At 34.9% G+C, this 13,875-nt stretch overlaps 1 protein-coding gene across 1 annotated transcript in view; it reads left to right on the top strand.

Annotated features, from left to right (window-relative positions):
* The window catches only part of LOC306858758 (copine-8-like), a 118,725-nt gene that overhangs the window by 72,987 nt on the left and 31,863 nt on the right, over nt 1–13,875 (top strand). Inside the window, exons 7-8 of the mRNA XM_079399465.1 lie at nt 4,196–4,259; nt 6,913–7,016. Coding sequence (XP_079255591.1) covers nt 4,196–4,259; nt 6,913–7,016 — 168 coding nt within the window. The remainder of the gene's footprint in view (nt 1–4,195; nt 4,260–6,912; nt 7,017–13,875) is intronic.

The raw sequence follows: 13,875 nt of genomic DNA, 5'->3' as shown, positions 1-13,875 counted from the left end.
CTGAGAAAAATATGTTTCAAATGTTGTAATTCCTCTTAGAGCTGGTTTGAGTCATGGCTTAGCATTCTATATTATATATCTATATTATTAAACTGAATGCAAAACATACTTCCAAATCCAAATCTGCAGACAAAGTAGGTGGTCACTGTTGCGGTCTAAACATCAAGCATGGTCTGATTGGCTGTGATTTTAGTTTTCAGTGTGGACAGACAACAGTCACTGAAAACGTGACACAAATGTGTGTGCACACAGCGATGGTGCCAAGACACTCTGGAGAGAATCATAGTTTGATTAATGAGATAAAGCACTGCGAATAATGACCGTTTGACTATCATATCGTTTCTTTCTGAGAATATGAAGTAAGGTCCATTTCTTAAATGCGTTTATATAAAAAAACACTAAGAAAAAGAAGCGGCACTTTACGGTTTGCTTGTAATTATTCTTGTTGTTTCATTCAGGTCTCTGTCGACCGAGGGAAGATAATTGCACAAAAAAAAAAAAAAAACAGCCGTTCCACTGCTGTGTCACCAGTACTTAATTACCTTGCGCACTCAAGATGCTGATTGAAAATGAATTCATCTTGATTGGGACTTACAGGAGGGACTAAATGTCAAAAAAAGGTAGAATGGAAGCATTTCTTCATCTGTTTGATACAGAAAAGTCTATTCTGAAGCATCCTGGATGTTCTTGGATGAGACTTGAAAACTTAATATTAGAACAATGTTATTTGTCACATAGTTTATCACACGCCTCTGTTGCTAAGAGACCAAGAAGTTGTCGAAGAACCTCAGTGAATGTTTAAATATTTACTGTATAGGAGCGAGGAGTTGTTGGAAATCAGTGTTTCCCAACCGTTTTTGTCTTTTGAACCTTCACAGCTCTGCTAGTAATGCATTTCCAGACACCAAATCAGAAATGTTTTTGGTCACACTCTATTTTAAGGTCTAATTCTCACTATTAACAAACCAGTTACAGTAATTGTGTATTTCATCACCTTATTTAGGGTAATAATATCAGCTGAGACATGTGATTGGATGAAAGTAGGAAAGTGAAATGCATGTGCATCTTGGCCAAAAAATACCATCCACATTAATTGACAAAACTAATTATTTCTTTCTTTCTTTGAAAAGTAACTTTTGTGTGTTAGGATGAGGGTTACTTATTAATTACAAAACATATATACAGTTGTGGTCAGAATTATTGGAACCCTTGGTAAATATGATCAAAGAAGACTGTGAAAATTAACCTGCTTTGTTAATCCTTTTGATCTTTTATTAAAAAAATTCACAAAAAGCTAACCTTTCATTGGATTATAAGAATTTAAAATGGGGGGAAATATCATTATGAAATAAATGTTTTTCTCAAACACACGTTGGACACAATTATTGGCACCTTTTTATTCAATACTTTTTGAAACCTCCATTTGTCAGTTTAACAGCTCTAAATGTTCTCCTATAATGCCTGATGAGGTTAGAGAACACCTGACAAGAGATCAGAGACCATTCCTTCATCCAGAATCACTCCAGATCCTTTAGATTCCCAGCTCCATGTTGGTGCTTCTTCTCTTCAGTTCACCTCACTCATTTTCTACAGGGTTCAGGTCAGAGGACTGGAAAGGCCAGCAGAAGCTTGGTTTTGTGCTCAGTGACCCATTTTTGTGTTGTTTTTGAGGTTTGTGTTTGGATTATTGTACGGTTGGAAGATCCAAACATGGCCCATTATAAGATTTCTAATAGAATCAGTCACTTATTGTTTTTCTATCTGTTGGTATTTGATAGAATCCATGATGCCATGTGTCTGAACAAGATGTCCAGGACCTCCAGCAGAAATATAGGCCCACAACATCACAAATACAGCAGTATATTTCATTGTACACATGGGGTACTTTTTATCCCTGTGTTCACCAAACCCATCTTGAGTGTTTGCTGCTAAAAAGCTCATTTTTTAGTTTGATCTGACCATAGAAGCCAGTCCCATTTGAAGTGCCAGTCCTGTCTGATAACTGAATATGCTGGAGTTTGTTTTTGGATGAGCTAGGAGAATTTTTCTTGAAATCCTCCCAAACAACATGTGGTGATGTAGGGGCTGTTTGACATTTTTTTTTTAAGGTTTTCTGACCCCGAGACTCAACTATTTTCTGCAATTCTCCAGCTGTGATCCTTGAAGAGTCTTTAGCCACTCAAACTCTCCTTCTCACCGTGCATGAGGACGATATAGACACACGTCCTCTTCCAGGCAGTTTCATTACATTTTCTGTTGATTGGAAATTCTTAATTATTGCCCTGATGGTGGAAATGGGGATTTTCACTGCTCTAGCTCTTTTCTTAAAGCCACTTCACTAATTTGTGAAGCTCAATTATCTTTTGCTGCACATCAGAAATATATTCTTTGTTTTTTCTCATTGTGATGGATGATTAAGGGAATTTGGGCTTTGTTGTCCCTCCTATTTATATTTCTGTGAAACAGGAAGCCATGGCTGGATAATTTCATGTTCATAATCACCCTAGAGTGCTCAGAATTGTGAATATGAATGGGAGTATACTTCAGAGATATTTTACTCTTAAGAATTTCTAGGGGTGCCAATAATTGTGTCCAACGTGTGTTTGAGAAAAACATTTATTTCATAATGATATTTTCCCCCATTTTAAATTCTTATTATCCAATGAAAGGTTAGCTTTTTGTTAATTTTTTAAATAAAAGATCAAAAGGATTAACAAAGCAGGTTAATTTTCACAGTCTTCTTTGATCATATTTACCAAGGGTTCCAATAATTCTGACCACAACTGTATACTGTGTGAATAACAATAAAATATATTTTAAGTAATTCTTATTCTTATATGCTTATTTTACTGTTTATAATTGCTGTTTTATAGGGTTAACAAAGCAAGAAAAAACAAAACAAAACACTGGAACCTGCCCAAATAGCTTGTATAATAGACTTACTCAAATAAGCTGCATCAGTTAATCTGCAGCTGAATTCGTAGTCAGTGCAGAATTGTTTAAGATGCTCTTATATCTATTTATTCTACACGACCAATTTCAACATATTGTTCCTCTTGAAATACAAAAAAATCTGATTGACTCCCCTGAAATATGTATGAGATGACATCTTAGTCCTAATTATTAGATATCTCTGCCGGGTCCCTCGGTTACAAAGGTTGGGGTTGTCATGGTGACTACAGGGTGTCTCACACTTCATATCTTCCATTTGTTGGGTGAACTTATGTGCGCTGTAATGTTTCATAGTTCTGTACAGCAAAAACCTGTATTTCTGTCTAGCAGCTGTCTTAACCCCTTATGATGTACAAAGCATCTTGCGTATTTGCTGCATCATGATTGCCTTTTTAAAATATTCTCGTCACTCCGAAAGTTTCTGTTACCCTTCAACTGATCTATAATAACAGCAAACTAATAAACTAATAAAATTTTAATGGAGTAATTTTGTGCTGACCCTCGCTCTTACAGTGTTTTGTGATATACTGGTGATGATAGAGCACATATGAAAACTTGTTTGCTTAAACTACATATTCTAAGGAAGATATTAAATTATTCTATAAAGATATCAAGTAAATTAGCTCATTTGGTGCTCAAGTAAATATCTTATTGTTACATTTGAAAACAGTTGATACTTTTTTTTGAGGATTCTTTGATGAATAGAAAGCATATATATATATATATAGTGTCTATGGACTATTTTGTCCATTTTTGGCCTTGACAGGCTCATAGATCGGGCCTCATAGTTCTAATAAAGTAACTAAAGCAATGTTCACTTTGCTGTTTGCTGTATGACAGATCGGTTCCACCCAGAGCACAATGGCATAGCCCCAGTCCAATTACATTCACTTAAACTCTGTACACATGAGAGAGCATTCATAAACCTTAATCAAGACTTCATCCACCGAACTCTCTGTGCAACAGTCAATTCATTATATTACCAACAGCAGAAGAATCCATCAGCGAGCCTGATCTACACGAGCACCAGTATACTGCTGGAAAACATTGTGAATCTACGGAAGAAGATATTTTCTTTGCTTGATTTTCACATTAAATAGATCTTTCTGATGAAGCTTGCTACATTTTAACCTTTTGATGTAGAAAATTAAAATGTTTCATGATGTGTCATGTCAGTTCTGTACAATATTATTGTATAAGAGACAAATTTATTACCTGAATACTCTCACTTTGTAATTCACAGAGGGATTCCAGGGAAGAAATGTGGGACAATTATTGTGAGGGCAGAGGAGCTTAACAACTGCAGGGTAAGAGCTAATATTGATCATTCAAGTTCAGGTCTTATTTATGCCTCATGCTTGCTTATGCCCATCCAAGCTTTGCCAATATCACTCACTACCAGTTGTATTCAACATTTAGACTTGTATGTTTTTAATACAGAAGTATAAACAAAGATAAAAATAATCAAGCACAATACCCAATATTTATGTGTTCTGTTGATTTTCTTCTAGATTCGTATGTGTGTGTGCGTGTGTGCGTGTGTGTGTGTGTGTGTGGAGTGACATTGTTAACTTAACATGCTAACGCCAAACTGTGTTAAAATAAATCATGGGCCAAGTCTCTTGTGCAGTTCAATCATTGATTTTGTCATTTAGATTTTTTAGATGAAATCTGTGTAGTAGAGAATCACATTGTTAGCTTAGTAACATGCTAAAGTCAAAACTTTATTGAAATCAATTAAGAGCCTATTCTCTCGAGTGCTTCATTCGCTGATTTTGGTGTTCGGTAATTAAATATTGTGTGTAGTAAAACAACAAGTTGTTAGCTTAGCAACATGCTAATAGCAGGCTATTAAAATCAATTATAAGGTGAGTTTTCTATGCACCTGCATCAATGATTTTATGATTTTGAGGGTCACACTTTACTTTAAGGTTCAATTCTCGCTATTAACAAACCATGGTAACACTTTATTTTAAGGTGCCATAATACAGAGTAATTACCTAGTTAAGTACTTAGTAGTAGCCGTTGTACTTACATGAAACAAAATGTATTTACCATGTAACTTTGTTATGGAACAGCCTGTACTTTCAGTTCGTAATTATGTAGATGTAATAGGCAGCTACTGTTACACATATGTAACAGGCCGAGTCTGTTACACAGGTACTTATGTAACCAAAAGACTGTTACATGTGTTGCAGACTTTGTACAATGTAATTATAATTGTAAGCACACAGACATAAGCTACTTAAAATAAAGTGTATCAAGATTGTACATAAGTGTACTTCATGTGCATCTATACTGTACACCTTATCCAGATGCACCTTAGTTTGATTTAACACACAAGTACACAGCTTAAATACATGTAATACCTTTCTAATTATATTAAAATTACAGAATATCACACAGGTATAAGCTACTTAAAATAAAGTGTATCAAGATTGTACATAAGTGTACTTCATGTGCATCTATACTGTACACCTTATCCAGATGCACCTTAGTTTGATTTAACCCACAAGTACACAGCTTAAATACATGTAATACCTTTCTAATTATATTAAAATTACAGAATATCACACAGGTATAAGCTACTTAAAATAAAGTGTATCAAGATTGTACATAAGTGTACTTCATGTGCATCTATACTGTACACCTTATCCAGATGCACCTTAGTTTGATTTAACCCACAAGTACACAGCTTAAATACATGTAATACCTTTCTAATTACATTAAAATTACAGAATATCACACAGGTATAAGCTACTTAAAATAAAGTGTATCAAGATTGTACTTATGTGTACTAGTAGCTGTGTAACAGACTCAGCCTGTTACATATGTGTAACAGTAGCTGCCTATTACATGTACATAATTACGAACTGTAATTACAGGCTGTTCCATAACTTAGTTACATGGTAAATACATTTTGTTTCATGTAAGTACAACGACTACTACTAAGTACTTAATTAGGTTATTACTCTGTATTATGACACCTTAAAATAAAGTGTTACACAAACCATTAACCACAGCTTTTGCCTCATTAAACTCTTAATTTGCTGCTTATTAAAAGTTAGTAAGGTAGTTGTTAAGTTTAGGTATTGGGTAGGATTAGGGATGTAGAATATGGTCATGCACAATATGTGCTTTAAGCACTAATAAACAGCCAATATGTTAATAATAGGCATGCTAATAAGCAACTAGTTAATAGTGAGGATTTGTCCCTATACTGAAGTGTTATCATTTTTAGTTTTGCTAATGAGATTATGTGTGCAGTCCAGTTTTTATCTTAGCAACATGCTAACACCTAACTGCTAAAATCAGTTCTGTCCAAGTCTGAAGTTGTGCGCTTCATATGATGTGCGCTATTTGTGTGCTTCACAAAGCTGTTTCAGATCAGTTACTATGAAATTACATTTCATAGACTGCTGCCTATATAGTCAGGAGAAAGAAAGGCAGCTTGCTAGAAGCTAATCTCATTTGGCTTCCCGGCATGTCTGTTGAAGTCTATTCAAAGTAGCCTCTTTATCATAGTTGTAAAACACAGGATTCAGTAATAGCATGCGTGATGTGCCAAGAACGTCAGCTGTGCTCACACACACATAAATTCAGAAAAACCTCCGCATTGCTATGGTAATTGTTACATTTGTCTTTCACAACAGGGATCAATAGACCTTATCCCATTCCCTGCTGAAGCATTGCATCTCACACAGACAGTGAATGTGTGTCTACATAAACGCTTGTCAAATGGATTTCTGATTAGGCCTTTTAGCCTTGCCATCTGGGTACAGTAGTCAAGCAAATGTAACATGCCAAGCTGTTTAGCATTCGCATAATGTTAGCTGTCTAGAAACCCTGAATGGCCAAGTGCTCATTTATACTGATATTGTTGTCCCAAGTGCTTTAAATCCACACGTACACTCCTGTTGCCCTCATAACCTGCTTTTCTAAAACCTTCTCGCCCTGCAGGAGTCTGTGATGATGCAATTTTGTGGCAACAAACTGGACAAAAAGGACTTATTTGGCAAATCGGACCCCTACTTAGTGTTTAATCGCAGCAATGAAGATGGAACGTGAGTAATACAGACACACAAATTCTTGCCAGTTACACACACTAGTCACAGTATCAATCTCATCTCAAGCATCTGTGTTGGGGAAATGGCTTTCCATTGAATTCCTTTAAGTTAATACCCATAGTCCTTTGCACCTTTATCAGCAGGGGTTCTTTTGGAATGGAACAATCACCTCTTATCTAGTTGATTCTGTTCCTCAATAATTCCAGATTCCTTCACTCAGAGAAAAAGGAGTTATTCAGCTTTGAGAAATTTATAGAAATATTAAATATTTATGTATTTATTTAAGCTACAGTTCTATACACAGTACAATAATTGTGTATGTATCAAATAACAATCAAATTTATCTAAAATACAACTATTCTGTGTGCATATATATATATATATATATATATATATATATATATATATATATATATATATATATATATATATATATATATATATATGTATGTGTGTGTGTGTGTATATACTAGTGCTGTCAAACAATTAATCGCGATTAATTGCATCCAAAATAATTTTTGTTTGCATAATATATGTGTGTTCTATGTATATTTATTATGTATATATAAATACACACACATACAGTATATATTTAGAAACTATTTACATGTATTTACATGTCTATATTTATATTCATATAATTTATATTATAAATAAATATATTTAGTATATAAAAATAAAATTTTTCTGAAATATATACATGCATGTGTGTGTATTTATATATACATAATAGGGCTGTGTATTGGCTACTGTGTATTGATACAGGGCTTGCGATACGATATATTGCGATACATCGCGATACTGTAAGCAAGGCGATATATTGGGATATTTCTTATTTTAGGAATAGGATATATATTTTTTAGGAACGCTGTCATTAAGAACACACCACCATATGCAAACCTTAGCAAAAACTAAATAAATAAAAATAGTTTAACCAGAACACACTGCAGAACAGACTGGGATCTGCATTTGCAATAATCAGTCTCTATAACATTCAACATTATTGAACCACGTTTTGTGCAGTACGAGTGAAGGGGGAAATATTCAAGTGCTTGCATGATTCTTTAGTTAAATGTATGTATAAAATGTATTTTATAAAAATATATATTCATAGACTCTACTTTAAAGTTTCACAGTTTAAGTTTACAATTGTGACATGCAATGTCATAACATTTTATCGGAACAAAAAATTACATCTGCTTAATAGCAATGAAAAATAAAGTGCTTGCAGGATTCCTAAAGAAAACTAAACAATTGTAAAACAATCCAATAAATACAGATGTTAAGCATTCTCAGAACTTTTCAACTTGGATTTCACAGGTTTTTCAGTTTGTAATTATGTTCCGTGTAGAACCGCCGAGACCGCGACGTGAGCACCGCCCAACTGCACAAAACGCCCCCGAATTACGTGAAAGCTGCAGTTGCGCGGCCACTCTACCACCCGCCGCGCCCCATGCAAAGGCTCTTCAACACGGGACCCGGCAAGCGGCATTACCACAAAAGCCCAAATGGTGCCACACTTCAGCTTTGTACATCAAAACGAGAACTGGAACAATTCTTTCATCCTCCATTACTGGCAGCGAGCTATATTAACGCTAACATTACAGTACTTGGCAGTATGTCTTGGCAAACTTGGCAAATAAGTCACATTAGTGGAGTGCCCTGATGCTAGTATTTCCTGTCACTGTTTAAGTTCAGAGATGAAGACTAGCGGTCGGGATATGAACTCAAAACGAAACAACTGCCATGAATATTGTATGATTTTTTTTTTATATATATATCGATATTCCGTTTTGGGATACACTCACGTGTATCGATATTTTCTTACACCCCTAATACATAATAAATATACACAGTACACATACATATATTATGTAAACAAAAACTTATTTTGGATGCGATTAATCGTGATTAATCATTTGACAGCACTAATATATATATATATATATATGTCCTTATGTCCTCATTTGTAAGTTGCTTTGGATAAAAGTATCTGCTAAATGACTAAATAAATATATATATATATATATGTATATGTATATATACGTGTGTTATTTGTTTGTAATTTTTCAGTTATAATATAGTATTATTCAGTTATTAAAAAGTATTGATTGAATGAGAAGTGCATTCATTTACATTAAATACTTGATTTATTATATTTGATTTGATATTTTAAATTTGTGTATTTTATTTATTATTATTAAATAATGTAATGTAATGTAAAATATTAAATAATGTAATGTTTCCATTTGCTTCTTAATAATAATATGTAGGATCATGAATCACCATCATCTGGTACAACAACAGTCATCTCTAAATATATTACAATTTAGCAGTAAGCACACACACACACACACACACACACAAGGCAAGGCAAGGCAAGGCAAGTTTATTTATATAGCACATTTCATACACAGTGGTAATTCAAAGTGCTTTTACATAAAAGAAAGTGAAATAGACATTAAAATCAATAAAAACATGGAAATAAAAATAATAAAAACAAGGAATTTTAAAATGATATAGAAAATGATTTAAAATAAATTTAAAGAAAATGATTAAACCTAAAATGTATTGCAGTCAGTTCGGACATATAGCACAGTGCTCATTCAACAAATGCACAGTTAAACAGATGAGTTTTGAGTCTTGATTTAAATGTGGCTAATGTTTTAGCACATCTGATCTCTTCTGGAAGCTGGTTCCAACTGCGGGCCGCATAATAGCTAAAAGCAGACTCCCCTTGTTTTGTGTGAACCCTTGGTATTTCTAACTGACTCGATCCTAATGATCTGAGTGGTCTGTTTGGTTTATATTCAGTGAGCATATCAGCAATATATTTAGGTCCTAGGCCATTGAGTGACTTATAAACGAGTAAAAGTACTTTAAAATCAATCCTAAATGTAACTGGAAGCCAGTGTAAGGTCCTGAGGACTGGTGTGATATGCTCAGATTTTCTGGTTCTAGTCAGAATCCTGGCAGCAGCGTTCTGGATGAGCTGCAGTTGTCTAATGGTCTTCTTGGGAAGGCCGGTGAGGAGACCATTACAGTAATCCACCCTGCTGGTGATAAAGGCATGAACAAGTTTCTCCAAGTCTTGATTGGAAACAAAACATCTAATTCTTGCAATATTTTTGAGATGATAGTATGCTGATTTAGTTACTGCTTTGACATGACTACTGAAACTAAGGTCTGTCTCTAGAATCACCCCAAGATTTCTGACTTGATTTTTAGTTGTTTGACCCCTAGAGTCAAGGTATGCATTCACCTTGAGAACTTCATCTTTCTTTCCAAATGCAATGATTTCAGTTTTCTCCTTGTTTAACTGAAGAAAGTTCTGGCACATCCAACTGTTAATTTCATCAATGCATTGGCAGAGGGAGTCAATGGGGCTGTAGTCATTTGGAGATAAGGCTAGGTAAATCTGGGTATCATCAGCATAGCTGTGATAGGCAATTTGGTTCTTCCTCATTATCTGACTTAGTGGGAGCATATACAGGTTAAACAAGAGCGGTGCAAGAATTGAGCCTTGTGGGACTCCACATGTCATGGCCGTCCACTTAGACTTATGCTCTCCTATACTCACATAATAACCTCTCCCTTCTAAGTTTGGATTCAAATTGGATTGGATTCAATTTATTGTCATTGCACATGTAGGTACAAGGCAACGAAATGCGAAATGCAAGTATGACCTGAACCATTTGAGTGCCATCCCAGAAAGCCCGACCCAGTTTTCCAGTCTCTCTAGAAGTATGTTATGATCGACAGTGTCAAACGCAGCACTAAGATCTAGTAGTACCAGCACTGATATTTTGCCAGAATCAGAATTGACGCGAATATCATTTATTATCTTAATGAGTGCTGTCTCTGTGCTGTGATGTGCTCGGAAACCAGATTGAAAATTGTCCAGGTATCCATTTGAGTTTAAGTAGTTGTTCAGCTGATTAAAAACTACCTTTTCAATAATCTTACCTATGAAAGGAAGATTTGATATGGGTCTATAGTTGCTCAACATGGTGTTATCAAGATTGCGCTTTTTCAGAAGGGGCTTAACAACTGCAGTTTTAAGGGAGTTTGGAAAAGTCCCAGAAAGAAGTGAGGCGTTCACCACTTCTAAGAGATCAGCTTCTAAACAGTTAAGCACATTTTTGAAAAAGGATGTGGGAAGTGTGTCAAGATAGCAGGTTGAAGATTTAAGGTGCTGTACTATTTCTTCCAAAATTTTGTTGTCAATTTCTTTAAAAACACACAGTCACTTCTTTTTGAAATTGCGGTCGAATCTGTGTGACCTCTGCATAACTTGAGGATGTGCCAATCTCCTTTCTGATATTATTGATCTTCTCAGAAAAGAAGGAAGCAAACTCATTGCATTTGCTGTCGGAGAGCATTTCACTGGGAATCTGACTTGGGGGGTTTGTCAGTCTCTCAACAGTCGCAAAAAGAGTGCGAGTGTTGTTTAAGTTACTGTTTATAAGGTTTGAAAAGAAAGTCTGTCTAGCTGTGGCTAGTTCCACATTGAAAGCATGAAGGCTGTCTTTATAGATGCTATAGTGGATTTCGAGTTTCGTCTTCCGCCACATCCGCTCAGCTTTTCTGCATTGTCTTTTCATGCTCTGAACTGCTGTTGATTTTCTCCAAATTGATTTCTGTTTCCCCGTCTTCTTGCTGACCTTTATCGGGGCAATATCATCAATAACATTCTTAACTTTTGAGTTAAATGACTCAAGGAGAAGATCAACAGAGTCTGCAGAAATGCTTGGTGTTAATGATATTGCCTCCATAAATAGCGCACCAGTGTTCTCGGTAATGCATCTCTTTCTGATAGAGACAGATCTAGATTCAGTGGTGACTGAGATCAATATATCAAAGAAAATACAGAAGTGATCAGATAGTGCTACATCCTTGATTACAATGGATGAGATGTTTAGACCTCTACTGATGAGTAAATCTAAGGTGTGTACACATATACACACACATATATCTTATGAGACACATCTTCTCCATACTCTCAGTCATGTTGTATTCTTTTGGAATCAATTATGAGTCAAATCGTCCATGTACTCAAAGGGATAATTCACCTAAAAAAGAAAAATGATATCATGACTTTCCAAACCTGTATGACTAAATGTCTCAGAGTTTTTTCTCAGTGCCAACATTCTTTAAAATTTCTTCTTTTGTGCTCTGGTTGAGCACATTTTTTTGGTGAACTATCTCTTTAATGTGAGTGAGTGAGTGAGTGAGTGAGTGAGTGAGTGAGTGAGTGTTTCAAGAGTTACTCAAGAGGTTCCATTTCAGTAATGGTGCTGCTTAGTCAGACCGTAGACAGGAAGGCTGCTCACTAGAAGCTAATGTTGTCTTAATTTATTGGGAGTACAGTGTGCTTACTATTCCCAACTCTGAGAAGAGGAAGAAAGACATAACCGTTTGTGTGTGTATGAGGCTATAGATAAAGATTTTATTTTACAAAAAACTGCTGTTGGTGTTTGAATACTAGAAGACTGAGATGGATCATTACTTGGCATATATTTGCTCCGACCTGAGACCACCTCAGAGCAAAGCATAATATTTTTAAGATCATTTCTTTCAGCAACACTAAAACTTACTCTCATACACACTTCAAAAAGAGCCTTCACCCACCTGAACCATGAGTACATGAGGTAAACAGTATGTGTGTGTGTGTAAGAGAGCAAACAGGAAAAAGGCCAATATTGAGCTGTGTACTGAGCCTGTAACTGAGCAATCCATTCATGTCTCTGTCCTTTAGAGAACAGAATCTGTTTTGTTAAAGTAAATCCTGCGGTGATTTGAGAGGTATGGCTCAAGCGCTAGCGTCAGAAAGTCAAACCAAATATGTCATACAATTGCTCAGTTACTGAAACAGTCCTGTTGATGCTTAGCAATAAAGCCAATATAAATTTCCAACAATAATCACTTTTTTTGGACAGTTTTCAATATTTTTGGACAAAGATTAGTTCTGTGTAGCTCCACAGTGAAGTCTGCCAAGTAAAGTGTGATTTCAGCTTAGGCAAACATGATATTCATCTATCATTGTGTTAAAACTTAAAACCGATTCCACTTACAGTTTATAAGTTTTAAACTCACATTGGATTATGACTTCAGACTATCGTTGTCAATCGATTTACACATTTTAGCACACAATTTTATTAATGCATTTTTACGAAGAAAAAAAACAAGCAAACAGACTTGTTTAAATATTACACTTTCTATGAATTATGACACTCAGGTAAATGTATATTTGATGTAAATTTATGCAATGATATTCTTCTCAATGGTATTCTTCTCACACTACAAACTGATTATATATACTGACTGAATCAAAACACTCTGTTATTGCAAATCTGTGATAATACAAGAATAAGACAACTTTCAACAGCACTGTAAAAAAAAAATGTTCCAAAAACAATTTTAAGTTTAAACTTAAAATAATTTGTTACTCTGCTGACTTAAAATTGTTAGTTTAGTCAACTTGAAATGGTAAGTTACTCAATGTTAATTTAAGGGACAACTGGAATATTTTAGTTGAATAGTCAGCGGGGTAACACATTATTTTAAGTTGAAACAACTATTTTTTTTTACAGTGAGACTATTTACATACAATATTTTTTACATGGGTAGAGATGCAGTCTCCTGCTAGTATTCATATTAGCATTCTTTGAATGTGTGTGTTTAATTTGTTTGGCTCTGATTATGATAAAATTCCACTATCGATTGGAATGACATCAGAGAATGGCTTTACTTGTGATAAATTACCTTTTCTCTGTAAAGAGGGTCATTATCAATCATTTACTGATAAACAAATGCATTGCTACAGCTGTTTCTCTGAGACAAAGTAACCATTCTT

Source organism: Barbus barbus (genome assembly GCF_936440315.1).
Source record: "Barbus barbus genome assembly, chromosome: 39".
NCBI classification, from domain to species: domain Eukaryota; kingdom Metazoa; phylum Chordata; class Actinopteri; order Cypriniformes; family Cyprinidae; genus Barbus; species Barbus barbus.
The sequence above is the reverse complement of the archived record's forward strand: the minus strand, read 5'-3'. Positions and strand labels throughout refer to the sequence as shown.